Genomic DNA, 20,266 nt, shown 5'->3' with positions numbered 1-20,266 from the left:
GGCAACAGTATGGCACAGATACAAATATACAAATACAACTACGACAGCACAGGTACAATTACACTGGTGGATTATTAATATAATACATTCACCACATTCACCCCTTGCTAAAAAAAATGAAGTCCGGCGGTGGTGACGGGTTCATAAGTTCAGCCGATCCGGCACACGTATTGTGCGCTGTGATCGTCGAAGCTCTGGCGTTGTTGCTGGATCGGGTGTCGAGCTGGCATCGGTAGTGAGGGCCCTGGCGCGAGTGTCAAACTCGTCCGTGCTGGCATCGGTAGTGAGGGCGCCGGTGCGGGTACAGACGTGGACTCCGGAGCATCTCTTCTGGAGCTTCATTCCTGTGGATAGGTGAAGGGGGGATGGCGGGCGGGAGGGAGCGCGGGAGCCATATAGGGGCGGGGGCGCTGGCCATTGTAGGTTGGGCGGGATATGGTGGAGGGGCGGTGGTGGTGGTGAAGGAACTGGCGGGCGCCAGGTCCCGAAGGGAGACCGTATCCTGTCGGCCATCGGGGTGTTCGATATAAGCGTATTGGGGGTTGGAACATAGGAGCTGGACCATCCCTACCAGAGGATTGGACTTATGGCTCCTGACATGCTTTCTGAGTAGGACAGGCCCTGGTGTCTTCAGCCATGACGGAAGTGAGGCCCCTGAGGTGGATCTCCTAGGGAAAACGAATAGGCGGTCATGAAAGGGTCTCGTTTGTGGCCGTGCAAAGTAGGGACCTAATAGAGTGGAGCGCATCGAGGAGGACCTCCTGCAAGTGAGAAACTGGGAGATTCCTGGATCGCAGGGTCAGTAGGACGGTCTTCCAGACCATCGCGTTCTCCCTCTCCACCTGCCCGTTTCCCCTGGGGTTATAACTGGTAGTCCTGCTTGAGATGATGCCCTTACTGAGCAGATACTGACGCAGTTTGGCGTTCATGAACGACGAGCCCCGGTCACTGTGGACATAATTGGGGAAACCAAACAGGGTGAAGACACTATGTAGGGCTTTAATGACGGTGGACATGGTCATGTCGGGGCAAGGGTTTGCAAAGGGGAAGCGGGAGAACTCATCAATAAGTCGATACGGATGAGCTCAAAGGGCCAGGATGCCTTTACCAGATGGGCCCTATCTGGCCGATAGAAGTGTGGTTTACACTTCGCACAGATCTGGCAGTCGCTGATCATGGCTCTGACCTCCTCGGTGGAGTAGGGCAGGTTGCGGGCCTTGATATAGTGGATAAGCCGGGTGACCCCCCCGGGTGGCAGAGGTCATTGTGGATAGCCCGTAGTTGGTCATCTTGAGCGCTAGCTTTAATGCGGGACACTTGCTTTAATAAGCTAGAACTTAGACCTGCGGTTGTCTACAATAAAATGGACGACCGCTGGGCGCTTCGACTATTTATACTTCGGTAAGGAGGCGTGGTTAACTCAGCCTCTCAACCAATCGGAGAGCAGTCACATGACTGGTCTCAACCAATTGGTCGGGAGGCACATGACCGACCAGGGCCAATGGTAAGCCGGGGTTCTGCACCAATGGCAGACAGCTATGCAAATCATATCACCACAGTGCCGTACGGCTTCCACGATGGTTTGGGCCTCCTTCTCGACTGAGGAGTGCCGAATTTCGGAGCTGGTGAGGGTGCGCAACAAAAACCGCAGCCGGTCTGCCTGCTTGATTGAGGGTAGCGGCGAGAGCGACCACTGATGTGTCGCTCTCCAGCTGGAAGGGGACGGACTCATCCACCGTGGCTTTGGCGCTGTCTGCCTTGATGCAGCTGAAGGCCTGGCGGCCCTCGGCTGCCAGTGGGAAGATGGTGGCCTTAATTAATGGGTGGGCTTTGTCCGCATACTTGGAGACCCACTGGGCGTAATATGAAAAGAACCTGAGGCACCTCTTCAGGGCCTTGGGGCAGTAGGGGAGGGGAAGTTGCAGGAGGGGGAGCATAAGGTCAGGGTCGGGTCCTAGGACCCCGTTTTCCATGACGTAGCCAAGGATGGCTAGTCTGGTTGTGCGGAAAACGCATTTCTCCTTGTTGTACGTGAGGTTTAGGGTTTGGGCAGTTTGGAGAAATCTGTGGAGGTTGGCATCGTGGTCCTGCTGATCATGGCCGCAGATGGTGACATTGTCCAAGTACGGAAATGTGACCCGCAGCCCGTACTGGTCCACCATTCGGTCCATTGTTCTTTGGAATACCGAAACCCTGTTCGTGACGCCAAAGGGGAAGTGGAAAAGGCGGCCGTCTGCCTCAAAAGCCGTGTTGTGGCGGTCATCCGGGCGGATTTGGAACTCATGGTATGGAGACTTCAGATCCACCGTGGAGACCACCCGATAATGTGCGATCTGGTTTACCATGTCTGCAATCCGGGAAAGGGGGTACGCATCGAGTTGCGTGTATCGGTTTATGGTTTGGCTGTAATCTACAATCTTCCTTTTCTTTTCCCCGGTCTTGACGACCACCACCTGAGCTCCGCAGGGGCTATTGCTGGCCTCGATGACTCCCTCCCGCAAGGGTCACTGGACCTCGGACGTGATAAAAGTCCTGCCCTGTATGTTATACCGCCTGCTTCTGGTAGCGACTGGTTTGCAGTCAGCGGTGAGGTTTGCAAAGAGTGGGGGAGGGTCGACTTTTAGGGTCGCGAGGCTGCATATGGTGAGTGGGGGTAGAACTTCAGGGTTAGGCTCCTGAGGTTGCATTGGAAATCTAGTCCCAATAGGAGAGGAGTGCAGAGGTCTGGGAGCACATATAATTTAAAATTGGCGTACTCGGTGCCCTGTATTGCTAGGGTTGCAGTAGTGCACCCTTGGATTTGCACCGAGTGCGACCCAGAGGCGAGGGAGATGGTTTGGTGCGCCGGGAAAATTCTGAGCGAGCAGCGTCTTACCATGTCCGGGTGAATGAAGCTCTCTGTGCTCACGGAGTCGAAAAGGCAAGGCGTCTCATGCCCGTTTACCCGGACGGTCATCATAGAACTCCAGAGGGCTTGGGTCGCGACTGGTCCAGGGTGACCGCGCTGAGTTGCGGGTAGTCAGCATGGTCGGAGGTGCTGGGGCAGCTCCGCGGTGGCTGCTCTCGTTGATCGTACGCGTCGGGCGGCGTAGCAGATGGTGGCCAAGATGGCGTTGGCCGAGCATGGCGGGCGGTGAGGAAGATGGCGTCCAAGATGGCGGCCCCCATGGATCGCATGTTGCTGGCCGCGTGGGGGAGGATGGCCAAGATGGTGGCCCCCGTGAGTCGCACGTGCTGTGAGGGCTGGAAGATGGCTGCCCCCACAAATAGCACGAGGTTGATGACACGTCTGCTGGGGCAGATCTCTGAAGGCAGAAGGGCAGGTTAATAGGGCGGTGAAAATGGCATACGGGACACTTGCTTTCATCAATCAGGGCATAGATTACAAAAGCGGGAAGGTAATGATGGAGCTATATAGAACGTTGGTGAGGCTGCAGCTGGAATACTGTGTACAATTCTGGTCATCACATTATAGAAATAATGTAATTGCGCTGGACGGGGTGCAGAGAAGATTCACCAGAATGTTGCCTGGGATTGAACATTTAAGTTATAAAGAGAAGTTGGATAGGCTTGGAGTGTTCTCTGGAGCAGAGAAGACTGAGAGGTGCACAAGATTATGAGGGGCCTGGACAGGGTGGATAGAGAGCAGCTGCCCCCTTTTTTGAAGGGGACACAAGTTCAAAGTGAGGGGTGGGAGGTTTCGGCTGGATTCGAGGAAAAACATTTTTACCCAGAGAATGGCGATGGTCTGGAATGCACTGCCTGGGAGGGTGGTAGAGGTGGGATGCCTCACATCCTTTAAAAAGGACCTGGATGTGTACTTGGCACACCATAACATTCAGGTCTCTGGGTCAAATGCTGGCAAGTAGGATTAGCTAGGCAGGTCAGGGCCTTTCATGCATCGGTGCAGACTCAATGGGCCGAAGGGCCTCTTCTGCACTGTATTATCCTGTGATTGTGTTTGTCCTGATGAGTGCAAGATGAAAAGTTTCAGCAACATGTCTCTCTTTTCAGCAATAATCAGGTTTTGTACTACCAAGCAATTGATTGAAGTTTGAGAAAAAGCATAGAAATGAGAATCAGGAGTATTTTTAAATCCAATTACGTGAGCATGATGTTGCATATCAAAACAACATTTCTCCAAAAATTAGTAAGACCAAAACCATTGTTTGAGACCCCGAAATGGCACTAGTTCCATCTCCATCATTTTCTCAGGTTGAATCAGGTTACCTGGAAACTTTGGCATCTGTTCGACGTTCACATTCTATCCATTACCCTAGCTATCTGTTTTTATCTGTACAACACTACCTGTTTGCAACTCAACCTCAGCCCCTCCAACAGTGAAATTCTTAACTATATATGGTCACCTCCAGATTTGAATATTCGCTTTCTTAGCTGCACAAAATATAATTCCCTTTGAACAGAGAAATCCCTATCCAGCATCACTCACCCATTAGGACTTCTCTCACTGGCCATCATGAGTTCCCCATCACCAACTCATTCAATTGAAATTCCCCATTCACCTTTACAAATCTCTCCATTTAATTGCCCACCACACCATTGAAATGTCCTTCAGCAGTAAATACTCTTTTAGTTTTGATCTTTTTACAATTACCCTCAGCAGCAGCACGGTAGCACAGTGGTTAGCACCAGTCGCCTCACAGCTACAGGGTCCCAGGTTTGATTCCCGGCTCGGGTCACTGTGTGTGCGGGGTCTGCACTTCCCCCTAAACCTGATCACCTCTCCACATTTTGTTCCTCTTTTAGAAGCCTTGTCAATATCCATGTATTTGACAGTTACTCACCCCATCTAACTTCTCCCTCTATTGTGTGACATCCAGATTTCACATATTTTTATTGACAAAGTGACTTGGGTTTTTTTTAACATTAAATGCCTGCACATTAGCACAGTGGTTAGCATTGTTGCTTCACGGCACCAGGGTCCCAGGCTTGATTCCCACTTGGATCACTGTGCGAAGTCTACACATTCTCCCCATATCTGCGTGGGGTTCCTCTGGAAGCTCCGGTTTCCTCCCAAAAGTCCTGAAAGACGTGCTTGTTAGGTGAATTGGATGTTCTGAATTTTCTCTCAGTGTACCCGAACAGGCGCAGGAATGTGGCGAATCGGGACTTTTCACAGTAACTTCATTGCAGTGTTAATGTAAGCCTACTTGTGACAATAATAAAGATTATTGATTTATTTTATTTATTTATAAATGGTTCTGTATAAATTAAATTTACTACTATTGTTGAACTGTCAAGATAAATTGTGATGTGGAGATGCCGGCATTGGACTGGGGTGAGCACAGTAAGAAGTCTTACAACACCAGGTTAAAGTCCAACAGGTTTGTTTCGAACACGAGCTTTCCTTCTAAACTCCAATGAGTACAGATGCAGAGTCCTCAACCATCCCTCATACGACAAGTTATTCATTCCATGGATCATTCTTGTGAACCTCCTCTGGACCCTTTCTAAGGCCAGCACATCCTTCCTTAGATATGGGGCCCAAAACTGCTCACAATACTCCAAATGGGGTCTGACCAGAGCCTTATATAGCCTCAGAAGCACAACCCTGGTCTTGTATTCTAGCCCTCTTGACATGAATGCTAACATTGCATTTGCCTTCTTAACTGCCGACTGAACCTGCAGATTAACCTTAAGAGAATCGTGAACTAGGACTCCCAAGTCCCTTTCTGCTTCTGATTTCCAAAGCATTTCTCCATTTAGAAAATATCAATACCTAAATTCCTCCTTCCAAAGTGCATAACCTCACACTTTTGCTCATTGTATTTCATTTGCCACTTCATTGCCCACTCTCCTGGCTTGTCCAAGTCCTTCTGCAGCCCCCTTGCTTCCTCAATGCTACCTGTCCCTCTACAGATCTTTGTATCATCTGCAAACTTAGCAACAGTGCCTTAAGTTCCTTCTTCCAGATCATTAATGTACATTGTGAAAAGTTGTGGTCCCAGCACCGACCCTGAGGCACACCACTAGTCACCGGCTGTCATCCTGAAAAAGACTCCTTTGTCCCCACTCTCTGCCATCTGCCAGTCAGCCAATCCACAATCCATGCCGGGCAGCACGGTAGAACACGTGGGCCAGGGTCCCAGGTTCAATTTCCCCGCTGTGTCACTGTCTGGGCGGAGTCTGTACATTCTGTCCGTACCTGTGTGGGTTTTCTCCGGGAGCTCTGTTTCCTCCCACAGTCCAAAGATGTGCAGGTTAGGTGAATTGGCCATGCTAAATTGCCTTAGTGTCCAGAAAGGTTAGGAGGAGTTATTGGGTTAGGGGGATAGGGTGGAAGTGAGGGCTTAAGTGGGTCAGTGCAGACTTGATGGGCCGAATGGCCTCCTTCTGCAATGTATGTTCTATGTATCTGTGTATGCCATGATATTACCCTTATTTAACAATCTCCTGTGCGGCACCTTGTCAAAGACCTTCTGGAAAACTAAATAAATCCCGTCCACTGGTTCTCCTTTGTCTAACTTCCTTGTTACCTCCTCAAAGAACTCTATCAGATTTGTTAGACACAACCTCCCTTTGACAAAGCCGTGTTGACTCAGTCCTATTTTACCATGCACTTTCAAGTACTTTGCGATCTCATCTTTAATAACAGACTCTAAAATCTTACCAATGACCGAAGTCAGGCTAACCGGCCTATAATTTCCCGTCTTCTGCCTTCCTCTCTTCTTAAACAGTGGTGTTGCATTAGCCACCTTCCAGTCCTCTGGGACCCTTCCTGCCTCCAGTGATTCCTGAAAGATCATCACTAATACCTCCACAATCTCCTCAGCTATCTCTTTTAGGACTCTGAGGTGTAGTCCATCCAGTCCAGGTGACTTATCCACCTTCAGATCTTTCAGTTTCCCCAGAACCTTCTCCTTGGTCATGGTCGCTGCACTCACCTCTGCCCCCTGGTTCTCCTGGGGCTCTGGCCATCCCACTGGTGTCTTTCACCATGAAGACTGATGCAAAGTAACTATTCAGTTTGTCTGCCATTTCTTTGTTTCCTTTCATTACTTCTCCAGCCACATTTTCCATTGGTCCAATGTCTATTTTTGCCTCTCTCTTACCTTTTATGTATTGAAAAAAATCTCTTCCTATCTTCCTTTATATTACTAGCTAGCTTGCACTCATACTTCATCTTCTCCCCCTTTTTGCTTTCTTAGTTGTCCTCTGCTCGCTTTTAAACGCTTCCTAATCCTCTGGTTTCCCACTATCCTCGCCACTTTGTATGCTTTTTCTTTAGCCTTTTTGCTGTCCTCGACATCTCTCATCAGTCATGGCTGCCTTGTCCTCCCCTCAGCATGTTTCCTCCTCCTTGGGATGAATTTCTGTTGTGCCTCCCTAATAACCCCCAAAAGCCCCTGCCATTGCTGTTCCACTGTCTTCCCTGCTCGGCTCCTTTTCCAATCAACTCTGCCCAGCTCCTCCCTCATGTCTTTGTAGTTCCATTTAATTGTAATACCGTTACATCTGATTGCAGCTTCTCCCTCTCAAACTGCAGGGTAAATTCTATCATGTTATGGTCACTGCTCCCTAAAGATTCCTTCACCTCAAGTTCCCTAATCAAGTCTGCCTCATTACACATCACCAAACCCAGAATTGCCTGTTCCCTAGTAGGCTCTGTCAAAAGCTGCTCCAAAAAACCAAAAAAACATTCCACAAATTCCATTTCTTGGGATTCACTACCAACCTGATTTTCTCAGTCCACGTGCATATTGAAGTCCCCCATGATTATTGTAATATTGTTTTTTTTACATGCCTTTTCTATCTCCTGATTTATTTTGTGCCCCACATCCTTACTACTGCTAGGGGGCCTGTACATAACTCCTATCAGTATTTTTTTACCTTTGCGATTCCTCAACTCTACCCACAGAGATTCTATGCCTTCTGATTCTATATCGCTCCTTTTTATCAATTTAACTTCATTCCTTCCCAACAATGCAACCCATCTGCCTGTCCTTTCAATAGGACATGTATCCTTGGATATTTAGATCCCAGCCCTGATCCCCTTGCAGCCACGTCTCTGTGATGCCCACAACATCGTATCGGCCAATTTCAATGTGCGCAACAAGCTCATTTACCTTGTTCCATATACTGGGCGCATTTAGGTACAACACCCTCAATTCTGCACTGACCACCTCCCTTTTCACACTCTCCTCAGTCACTGTACCCTGTACTGTGGCCCTTTTTGATTTTTGACTGCGGCTTCTCTGCCTCTAATTTTCCTCCTTACTGCTTTTTGTTTCTGGCCGCGTTTTACTTCCCTCCGACTTCCTGCATCGGTTCCCATCCCCCTGCCACATTAGTTTAAACCCTCTCCAACAGCACTAGCAACACCAGGACATCGGTTCCAGTCCTGCCAGGTGGAGACCGTCCGGTTTGTACGAATCCCACCTACCCCAGAACTGGTTGCAATGCCCTAGGAATTAGAATCCCTCCCTCTTGCACCATTTCTCAAGCCATGCATTCATCCTATCTATCTAACCATACTTATCTTCTGGTTATGCCCCTGTCCTCCTGGGTTTCCCTTTGTGCAAGGGCCACCCAACATAGAACATAGAACATAGAACAGTACAGCACAGAACAGGCCCTTCGGCCCTCAATGTTGTGCCGAGCCATGATCACCCTACTCAAACCCACATATCCACCCTATACCCGTAACCCAACAACACCCCCCCCCCCTAACCTTACATTTATTAGGACACTACGGCAATTTAGCATGGCCAATCCACCTAACCCGCACATCTTTGGACTGTGGGAGGAAACCGGAGCACCCGGAGGAAACCCACGCACACAGGGGGAGGACGTGCAGACTCCACACAGACAGTGACCCAGCCGGGAATCGAACCTAGGACCCTGGAGCTGTGAAGCATTTATGCTAACCACCATGCTACCGTGCTGCCCCTAACATGGCCACCAACTGTGTATACGCCGTGTATACCCCTACACTCCGGGGTTTCCCTTTGTTTCGAGATCCTCTAAAGTGGCTGCTTGCGGTGCCATTTTGTTCCATGTTGCCACAAGTAACCTGTTGAAGCCAGTTCCCCCCACCCCTGTTGATTTGATCCAATGTCCTAATACACCCTGATCCTGTGTCCCTCCCAGCTGCAGCCCTTTGTTTGCCTGGCCCAGCGAAGGATTTTCTCAGTCCTGGTAGCAATGTAATTTGACAATGATCCCTCTCGGCAGCTTCCTTGCCTTGGGTTTGGGCCTTGGTGATCTATGGGCCCTGTTGTCTCTGGCGGCTTGGGGAGGCTGTGGGATTCCCCATGAGATTCCACAGCATCTGGGCCACATGGTTGCTTGGGTCTTTGCCCTCGGTTCCCTCTGGCAGGCCCACTTTCCTGATGTTCTGGAGTCACGACTGGTTTTCTTGTCTCCACCTTCCCCTTCAGGTTATAGAATATAGGTGAGCACTTTGGTGATAGTGACCACAATTCGATTACGTTTACTTTAGTGATGGAAAGGGACAGGTATAAACCGTAAGGCAAGAGTCATACCTGGGGGAAAGGCAATTATGATGCGATGAGGCAAGACTTAGGATGCATCGCCTGGAGAAGAAAACTGCAGGGGATGGGCACAATGGAAATGTGGAGCATGTTCAAGGAACAGCTACTGCATGTCCTTGATAAGTATGTACCTGTTAGGCAGGGAGGAAGTGGTCGAGCGAGGGAACCATGATTTACTAAAGCAGTTGAAACACTTGTCAAGAGGAAGAAGGAGGATTATGTAAAGATGAGACGTGATGGTTCAGTTAGGGCGCTTGAGAGTTACAAGTTAGCTAGGAAGGCTCTAAAGAGAGAGCTAAGAAGAGCCAGGAGCGGACATGAGAAGTCTTTGGCAGGTAGGATCAAGGATAACCCTAAAGCTTTCTATAGATATGTCAGGAATAAAAGAATGACTAGATTAAGAGTAGGGCCAGTCAAGGACAGTAGTGGGAAGTTGTGCGTAGAGTCCGAGGAGATAGGAGAGGTGCTAAATGAGTATTTTTCGTCTGTATTCACACAGGAAAAAGACAATGTTGTCGAGGAGAATACTGAGATACAGGCTACTAGACTAGAAGGGCTTGAGGTTCATAAGGAGGAGGTGTTAGCGATTCTGGAAAGTGTGAAAATAGATAGGTCCCCTGGGCCGGATGGGATTTATCCTAGGATTCTCTGGGAAGCTAGGGAGGAGATTGCTGAGCCTTTGGCTTTGATCTTTAAGTCACCTTTGTCTACAGGAATAGTGCCAGAAGACTGGAGGATAGCAAATGTTGTCCCCTTGTTCAAAAAGGGGAGTAGAGATAACCCCGGTAACTATAGACCAGTGAGCCTTACTTCTGTTGTGGGAAAAGTCTTGGAAAACTTTATAAGAGATAGGATGTATAATCATCTGGAAAGGAATAATTTGATTAGAGATAGTCAACATTGTTTTGTGAAGGGTAGGTTGTTTCTCACAAACCTTATTGAGTTATTCGAGAAGGTGACCAAACAGGTGGATGAGGGTAAAGCAGTTGATGTGGTGTATATGGATTTCAGTAAAACGTTTGATAAGGTTCCCCACGGTAGGCTATTGCAGAAAATACAGAGGCATGGGATTCAGGGTGATTTAACAGTTTGGATCAGAAATTGGCTAGCTGATAGAAGACAAAGGGTGGTGGTTGATGGGCTGTTTTGGGGCCGCTGCTGTTTGTCATTTTTAAAAATGACCTGGAGGAGGGCGTAGAAGGCGTAGAAGGATGGGTGAGGAAATTTGCCGATGACACTAAAGTCGGTGGAGTTGTGGACAGTGCAGAAGGATGTTACAAGTTACAGAGGGGTATAGATAAGCTGCAGAGCTGGGCTGACAGGTGGCAAATGGAGTTTAATGCAGAAATGTGTGAGGTGATTCATTTTGGAAGGAATAACAGGAAGACAGAGTACTAGGCTAATGGTAAGATTCTTGGTAGTGTGGACGATCAGAGAGATCTCGGTGTCCATGCCCATAGATCCCTGAAAGTTGCCACCCAGGTTGAGAGGGTTGTCAAGAAGGCGTACGGTGTGTTAGCTTTTATTGGTAGAGGAATTGAGTTTCGGAGCCATGAGGTCATGTTGCAGTTGTGCAAAACTCTGGTGCGGCCGCATTTGGAGTATTGTGTGCAATTCTGGTTGCCGCATTATAGGAAGGATGTGGAAGCATTGGAAAGGGTACAGAGGAGATTTACAACGATATTGCCTGGTATGGAGGGAAGATCTTACGAGGAAAGGCTGAAGGACTTGAGGCTGTTTTAGTTCGAGAGAAGAAGGTTAAGAGGTGACTTAATTGAGGCATACAAGATGATCAGAGGGTCAGATAGGCTGGACATTGAGAGCTGACCCGCTCGCTAGCTCCCTCGCTGTTTCTGGTGTCTCTACGGACTCTGGAGCTGCTGTTTGCCAGCATTTCTTGTATTGTTGAGTGTGAGGGGATGTTTCAGTCCAGGTTTTGTGGGCTAATTTTGGCTAAAAGTGCCTATTTTCTGTCTTTCGGAGGAGAGCCACATAAAGTGCGATTGCTAAGCACGTTCCCGGTCACCGGAAGTCATATTTTGCATGTATTACGCTCTGTGTAGCAAAATGGGTCAAGCTCCTTGTTTTATTTATGGTCTATCAATGGTCATTGAGTGAATTGGACAGAATTATTCCCCCCACGTGAAATAAGCAGCAGAATAGCTGAATGCTTAATGAATACTCCACGTGGTGGCGTTGTCTGAGCCAGTCAATGCTGCAATGATTTATTTTAAAGAAAAATGAAACTTTTGTTTAATTTCTACATTGGGATTTGTTTTTATCCCTGTGAGCCCTTCATAAAGAACAGGAAGGAGATTTCCGGTGGCGGCTATGAGGGAGTAAGTCGCATATTTGGTGGCTCTTGATCCGGTCGGACTTTTGGACCTTTTCCCCTGACGTTTTTGTACTTTTGAGCGCTGGATCTGAAGGCATAGGCACTCAGGCACTGCCTCCAGATATAGGTGTATGGAATTAAGAAGCAGAAAGAATTGCAAACAGTTGAAGAAGTGGGCAAACAAGGGCAGTGTGGAAGCTGCTGCTGAGGACAATCTGGCCGATGTCCGTCCCCGATGCAGACGGCCCAACCAACAACGGAGCATCTGCTGCAGGTCATTCAAGAAGGCTTTACCGCACTGAAACAGGACAGTTTAGACCCAATTCAGAAATCAATCGAGGGCCTGGAGCACACGCTGGCTGCCCAGGATCGGACGATCCGGAAACTGGAAAAGGAGCAGGAGGATCACCAAACGGTGATGGAGGTGGAGACGGAGAGACTGAAAGACCAACAAAGAAGGCTTCTGGAAAAGGTAGACGACCTGGAAAATAGGTCCCGTCGGCAGAATTTGAGAATTGTTGGTCTCCCAGAGGGGGCTGAGGGAGAAAAAGGCGCTGCGTATGTGGCAGACATGTTCCAGAAGCTGTTGGGGGATGATGCCTTCTCTCGCCCATTGGAGGCGGACAGGGCACAGAGAGCGCTGGCCAGGCAGCCGCGAGCGCCTCTCCCCCCCCCCCCCCCCACCCCGAGCGATGGTGGTCAGGTTCCTGGACAGGTTCCTGGATAAGGAGCGGGTGCTACAGTGGGCCAAGGAGCAACAGCTCCTGTTGGGGGATGGTGCCTTCCCTCGCCCGTTGGAGGTACACAGGGCACACAGAGCCCTGGTGAGGCAGCCGCAAGCGGGGGGCCACCCCTGAGCGACGGTGGTCAGGTTCCACAGGTTACTGGACAAGGAGCGGGTGCTACAGTGGGCCAAGCGTACGCGGAGCTGCCATTAGAATAACGGTGTCTTGTGCATCTACCAGGCAACGAGTGTGGGGTGGCCAGAAGGAGGGCAGGCTACAGGCAAGTCAAAGAGATTGTGTTTAAGAAGCAGGTGAAGTTTGGGCTGCTACCCAGCGCGCCTTTGGCTCACGCACGAGGGTCGGCACCATTACTTTGAGGAGCCCGAGAACGCGATGGACTTTGCCAAGAAAGAAGGGCTGGTGCAGAACTGAGGACTTTTTTGGACTTAAGTTAAAAAGTTAGTAAGCGATGTTTACGCGTTTTTCTTGTGTTGTGTTGTTTTTTTTCTCTTCTGTACTCAAGTTTTCACTGGAAAAAGAAGGTAGTTAAGGTATTTGGTGCTGGGAGCTTTTTGTGTTCTGATCGGGGTGGATGGAAGTGCCTATTATTTATTTTGTTTTATTCGATTTGCACTAGGGTAGGGTTTTCTTTCTTCCTTGGGTTTTTTTCCTCAGAGCATTTGCTCAAGGATGGCTGGTTTGGGGAAGTGGTGTTGATAGGTGGGTGGGGGATGGGTCACAGGGCTGCTGAATGTGATCATGATGCCCCCGGAGAGTAGGGAGGCAGAGGTAGTTGTGGCAATGGATGCCGAGAAGGCTTTCGACCGGGTTGAATGGGACTATTTATGGGAGATGCTGGGACGATTTGGGTTCGGGGAGGGCCTTATCGACTGGGTCAGACTGTTGTATCAGGCTCTGGAGACTAGTGTTAGGACGAATAGGACGACGTCTGACTATTTTAGACTGTACTGAGGGACGAGGCAGGGGTGCCCCCTCTCCCCACTGCTAGCCATAGAACCGCTGGCAATTGCCCTAAGAGCTTCTAGGGGTTGTAAGTGGATGGTGCGGGAGGAGGGGGGAGGGAACACAGAGTTTGGTTGTACGCCGACGACCTGCTCTTATACATCACGGATCCAGTGGCCGGGATGGATGAAATCATGGGAATCCTGAAGGAATTCAGCTGGTTCTCGGGGTATAAACGAAAAAGTGAGTTATTTGTAGTCCAGGCGAGGGGCCAGGAGGGTAGGTTGAGGGGACTGCCGTTTAGGCAAGTAGGGGACAGTTTTAGATACTTAGGGATACAGGTGACGCGGGACTGGGGCCAGTTGCACAAGTTGAACTTATTTTGGTTGGTGGAGCAAATGAGGGTCGAGTTCCGGAGGTGGGATGCGCTCCCACTGACACGAGCGGGAAGAATGCAGACGGTTAAAATGACGATCCTCCCGAGATGCCTGTTCGTGTTCCAGTGTCTCCCCATTTTCATTCGGCGGTCTTTTTTCAAGAAAGTTAATAAAATGATTATGGGATTGGTGTGGGCGGGAAAGTCCCCGCGGGTGATACTCGAGAGGAACCGAGGGGAAGGGGGGTTGGTGCTGCCAAACTTTAGTAATTACTACTGGGCGGCCAACATAGCTATGATAAGGAAGTGGATGGTGGGTGTGGGGTCAGTTTGGGGGCGGATGGAGGCCGCTTCATACAGGGGCACCAGTTTGGCAGCCCTGATTACGGCGCCCCTGCCGCTCCCGCCGGCGCGGTACTCCACCAGCCCTATAGTGGTGGCGACTGGGGCCAATGGAGAAAGCACGTGGGGGAAGTGAGAGCATCAGTTTGGTCCCCAATTCATGACAAACAACGGTTTGCCCCGGGGAATATGGATGGTGGGTTCCAAACATGGCGGAGAGCTAGGATTGAGAGGATGGGGACCTGTTCTGGGAAGGGAGCTTTCCGAGTTTTAGGGCGCTGGAGGAGAAATTTGGGCTGGCGAGAGGGAATGATTTTAGGTACTTGTAGGTGCGGGGCTTTCTACGCAGACAGATTCCGTCCTTCCCATGCCTGCCACTCAGGGGGAATCCAGGACAGGGTAGTGTCCAGTGGATGGGTGGGGGAGGGGAGGGTCTCAGATATATACAAAGAACTTATGGGGGCTCAGGAGTCGCTGACCGAGGAGCTAAGCTTAAGTGGGAAGAGGAGCTCGGAGGTGAGATAGAAGAGGGCTTATGGGCAGAGGCGTTGACCAGGGTATACGCGACCGCACCATGCGCAACATGCGCGAGGCACAGCCTGATTAAATTTAAAGTCGTCCACCGGGCCCACATGACAGTGGCCCGGATGAGTAACTTCTTTGGATTGGAGGACAGGTGCACCAGATGTTCGGGAGGACCAGCGAACCATGTCCACATGTTCAGGGCATGTCCAAAACTCAGGGGGTACTGGCAGGGATTCACGCATGTTCTGTCCCGGGTACTGAAAACAAGGGTGGTGATGAGTCCAGAAGTGGCAATTTTTGGGGTTTTGGAGGACCCGGGAGTCCAGGAGGAGAGAGAGGTTAACGTTTTGGCCTTTGCTTCCCTGGTAGCCCGACGACGAATTCTGCTGGCATGGAGGGACTCAAAGCCCCCGAAGTCGGAGGCCTGGCTATTGGATAGGGCGAGCTTTCTTGGTCTGGAGAAAATTAAGTTCGCTCTGAGAGGGTCACTGTCAGGGGTTGCCTGGAGGTGGCAACCATTTATCGACTTCTTTGCGGAAAATTAACCGCCATCGGGGGTGGGGGGGGGGGGTGGAGTTAGGGCAATGTAGGGGGGTGGTTAGGCGGGCCCTTGTAGGCCCTTGGTTTTTACGCTATGTTGATTGTTCTTTGCACACTGTTTTGTATTGTTGTTGTTTACTATGCCAAAATGCCTCAATAAAATTGTTTTTCAGAAAAATATGATAAAAGAACAATAAGACCACAATGTAGAATACAGATAATTAAACTGTTTCCTTGAGTAAATAATTGACATGTATATTTTACCTCTACAGATATGAATTAGGAACTGCTTTGTTCAGTGGCTGGGCTGGCGCAAGTCTTTGCATCTTGGGTGGTTTGAGTTTTTGCTTGTCAGTGGCTGAAGATAAACAATCCCAAAGGTAAACATTGATTAAACTTTATTGAAAGTACACAGGAAGAGGAAACCTAGTTATTACTCCAACCCAGAAACAATTTCAGGATTCATGCTGTCAACGTCCAGTCCCATTGGTGTAAGATTGTCATCGGTCTGCAGCATGATAGGGCAGATCATGGAGAATCGTCAGCTCCTTTTATGTCTCTCATTTCCCATTTAAGGCTGATCAGGAGGGAAGGTACTGAAGGTAGTGCTTGGTCGGGGATAAAAGTGGTCAACAGGAAGGGGCTTGAGCCACCAATCACTGTGAGCCAAGCCTGAGGCCTGAAGAGATTGAGCGATCGATCCTGTGACTATAATGTTCTATGTAACTGTAATGTTCTATGTTCATAAGGCCTGTGATCAGAATTGATCTAGTCTACATTCAGGAGGAATCAAGCCAGGATGATGACCAGGAGGGATGGGGCCTGTGACCAGGAGGGATGGGGCCTGTGACCAGGAGGGATGGGGCCTGTGGCAAGGAGGGATGGGGCCTGTGGCCAGGAGGGATGGGGCCTGTGACCAGGAGAGATGAGGCCTGTGACCAGGAGGGATGGGGCCTGTGACCAGGAGGGATGGGGCCTGTGACCAGGAGGGATGGGGCCTGTGACCAGGAGGGATGGGGCCTGTGACCAGAAGGGGGATGGGGCCTGTGGCCAGGAGGGATGGGGCCTGTGACCAGGAGGGATGGGGCCTGTGACCAGAAGGGGGATGGGGCCTGTGACAAGGAGGGATGGGGCCTGTGACCAGGAGGAATGGGGCCTGTGACCAGGAGGGATGGGGCCTGTGACCAGGAGGGATGTGGTCTGTGACCAGGTGGGATGGGGCCTGTGACAAGAAGGGGGATGGGACCTGTGACCAGGAGGGATGGGGCCTGTGGCAAGGAGGGATGGGGCCTGTGGCCAGGAGGGATGGGGCCTGTGACCAGAAGGGGGATGGGGCCTGTGACCAGAAGGGGGATGGGGCCTGTGACCAGGAGGGATGGGACCTGTGACCAGGAGGGATGGTGCCTGTTACCAGGAGGGATGGGGCCTGTGACCAGAAGGGGGATGGGACCTGTGACCAGGAAGGATGGGGCCAGCACTGAAGTGAGATCGGCCTGCAACTACGTGGGATCACGCCTGTGGTCAGAAGGGATCAGGTATGAGCTTAGGAGGGATCATAGAATCATGGAATTTACAGAACAGAAGGAGGTCATTCAGCCCATTGAGTCTGCACCGGCCCTTTGAAAGAGCACCCTACTTAAGCCCACGCCTACACCCTATCCCCGTAACCCCATCTAACATTTTGGACACTAAGGGGCAATTTAGCATGGCTAATCCTCCTAACCTGCACATCTTTGGACTGTGGGAAGAAACCGGTACACCCGGAGGAAATCCACGCAGACATGGGGAGAAAGTGCAGACTCTACACAGACAGTGACCCGAGGCCAAAATTGAACCTGGGACCCTACAGCTGTGAGGCAGCAGTGCCACAACCAGGAGGAGTCGGGCCTGCAACCAGATGGGATCGGGCTTGCGACCAGGAGTGGGTTGATCCTGTAATTAGTAGGGAGTTGAGCCTGTGACTAGGAGGTATCAAGCCAATGGTCAGGGGCAGGTTTGAGCCTGTGATCTGGAAGGGTAAAGGTGCGAATGGGGAATTGAGAAATTGGGAGTCAAGACAAGGATCTCGAGTGTGGTGATTTGGGAACACAGTGCATGGTAGAAGCCCAAGCTTTCAGGGTGTTCTCCTGCACCACATTCAGGTCAATATTTGTGGATAGATTTTTCCAGTCCTTCTTTCAAGATTGTGGTTTGACTGCAAATAAATCAGATTTCCCTGAAATCAGCTGACCTTGCATGTTCAGGGCAATGCAATTTGTGCAGAACACCTCAAAAAGGCATTACACCCTTTAATTCAAAGGAACTGATATCTGTTTCCGGTGCCTATTTGTTGCTGATTTGAGTTTGGTGAGCAGTAACATGCTGCCACCTTGGGGTATTATTTGCACATTTAGATTTTGAAAAAGAATGAAAGCATGATGAAAAGCAGGCTCAAATGGAAGGTTCGCATCAACTAATTCATCTCCAAACTTGTGAGTAAGTAGACATTTGTCATGTTCTAAATGAAATCACAGAATTATTTACATTTACCCAGGGAATAATAACTGCACAAAATGGAACAGTTCAAATGGAACCATTAAAATGTAAACCAAAGTTTAAAATTAAGAATCTACTTTTTTATATCCATTATGATATGGGCAGCACAGTAGCGCAAGTGGATAGCACTGTGGCTTCACAGCGCCAGTGTCCCAGGTTCGATTCCCTGCTGGATCACTGTCTGTGCGGAGTCTGCACGCCCTCCCCGTGTCTGCGTGGGTTTCCTCCGGGTGCTCCGGTTTCCTCCCACTGCCCAAAGACGTGCAGGTTAGGTAGATTGGCCATGCTAAAAGGATAGGAGGGGTTATTGGGTTGCGGGGGATCGGGTGGAAGTGAGGGCTTAAGTGGACCGGTGCAGACTCGATGGGCCGAATGGCCTCCTTCTGCACTGTATATTCTATGACAGAGAGTTTGTCATTCCTAATGTTTCAAAATGATTTAAATTTCAGTTATCCAGAAATCAATTTCTGTCAATATTTTTGTTTAATATAACCACCAATGAAGCAGTCCTTACGGGGAAAACATGGCAATTATGGTAGCATTAATCAAGCAAATAAGGTTTCACTGGCTTGGACATGTGCACAGAGCAGAAGACAGCCACATCCCCAAGGATATGATCTATAGTGAGATAGCTTTCACCAAGAGACCTGCTCCAATTCGGGGATACTGTCAAAAGAGACATGAAAGCCCTCAACAGCAATCATGGTAACTAGGAGACTCCAGCTGACCACTGCAAATGATTCAGAAGCTCCAAGTCAGATAGCAGCCCTGCAAAAAATCAAGATATCAGCAGAGATCACCATGCACCACCAGCAAAGGACAACCTCGTGTGACGAGATTCACATTCTATTATTTATTAGAGTTTAAATTCCAACAGCTGCCGTGGTGAATTTTGAGACCACGAGTGAATTAGCCTTAACTTGTGGATTACGACCCCAGTGAGATGACCACCACGCCACTATTTTCCTCAGTAGTTGGATCAGGGTCCTGATTAGCTACAGGCTTGGTATTTGATAATTAGCATACAGCAGCTTAACAATATGTTGGGAAAGAAAGCAAAACATTTTGACTTACACTGGCTACAAGGTTTTACCTGTCCATTGGAGACAGGCTGGGAGGCGTGTGCGATGGTAAAATGCAGTGAAAGGTGTTGGGATCAATTATGTCTTTACATCAGAACAGGCTATTATCAAAGGGAGATGGTCTGACAGAAGGTGATCTTATTTATGTCCTTTTGTAATGCTGCAGCGAGGCTGAAAAGTAATTAAGTATTTTAAACAGCCAATTAATAGCAATTTTACCAAGTTTTCCTAATTTTACAATAAGCACAAGGGAATTATGGAGCTCCAAATCCTCACCAGTTATATTTTTTTTAATTAATTTTTATGGGATGTGGCTTCACTGGCTGGGCCTGCATTTGTTGCCCTTCCCTAGTTGCCCTCGAGAAGGTGGTGGTGAGCTGCCTTCTTGAACGGCTGCAGTCCATGTGGTGTAGGTACACCCACAGTGCTGTTAGGGGGGGGGTTCAGGATTTTGACTCAGTGACTGGGAAGGAATGGCAAACTGGTTCCAAGTCAGGATGGTGAGTGACTTGGAGGGAAACTTCCAGGTGGTGGTGTTCCCAGGTATCTGCTGTCTTTGTCCTTCTAGGTGCTGGTGTCGTGGGTTTGGAAGGTGCTGCCTTAGGAGCCTCGGTGAGTTCCTGCAGCTTGTAGATGGTACACACTGCTGTTACTGTGCGTGGGTGGTGAAGGGAGTAAATGTTTGTGGAACGGGTGCCAAACAAGCAAGCTGCTTTGTCCTGGATGGTGTTGAGCTTCTTGGCAAGGGGCACAGCAAGTTCTGGAGTACACATCTTCAATACTATTGCTGCAATATTGTCAGAGCCCATCGCATTTGCAGTATCCCGTGTCTTCAGCTGTTTCTTAATATCATGTGGAGTGAATCGAATTGGCTGAAGACTGATATCTGTGATGCTGGGGACCTCCGGAGGAGACTGGAGGATCATCCACTCAGCACTTCTGGCTGAAGATCATTGTGAATGCTTCAGCCTTGTCTTTTGTACAGATGTGCTGGGCTCCTCCATCATTGAAGATGAGAATATTTGTGGGGCCTCCTCCTCCAGTTTTCCTAATTTTACAATGGGCACAAGGGAATTATGGAGCTTCCACCACCACCATTCACAACTGGATATGACAGGACTACAGAGCTTAGGTCTAATGTGTTTATTGTGGAATTGCTTAGCTCTGTCACTTGCTGCTCATGCTGTTTGGCACACAAGTGGTCCTGTGTTATAGCTTCACCAAGTTGACACCTTCTTTTGTGGTATGCCTGATGTTGCTCCTGGCATGCTCTCCTGCACTCTCCATTGAACCAGGGTTGAACCCCTGGCTTGATGGTAATAGTACAG

At 49.5% G+C, this 20,266-nt stretch overlaps 1 protein-coding gene across 1 annotated transcript in view; it reads left to right on the top strand.

The window, feature by feature from the left end:
• Nucleotides 1-20,266, top strand: part of LOC119977496 (claudin-10-like) — a 98,679-nt gene that overhangs the window by 54,948 nt on the left and 23,465 nt on the right. The window contains exon 4 of the mRNA XM_038818531.1: nucleotides 15,594-15,701. Within this exon, the coding sequence (XP_038674459.1) occupies nucleotides 15,594-15,701 (108 nt within the window). The remainder of the gene's footprint in view (nucleotides 1-15,593; nucleotides 15,702-20,266) is intronic.

Source organism: Scyliorhinus canicula, chromosome 14, assembly GCF_902713615.1.
Source record: "Scyliorhinus canicula chromosome 14, sScyCan1.1, whole genome shotgun sequence".
In the NCBI taxonomy this organism is placed as follows: domain Eukaryota; kingdom Metazoa; phylum Chordata; class Chondrichthyes; order Carcharhiniformes; family Scyliorhinidae; genus Scyliorhinus; species Scyliorhinus canicula.
Note: the sequence above shows the minus strand (reverse complement) of the source record. Positions and strands in the feature narration are given on the sequence as shown.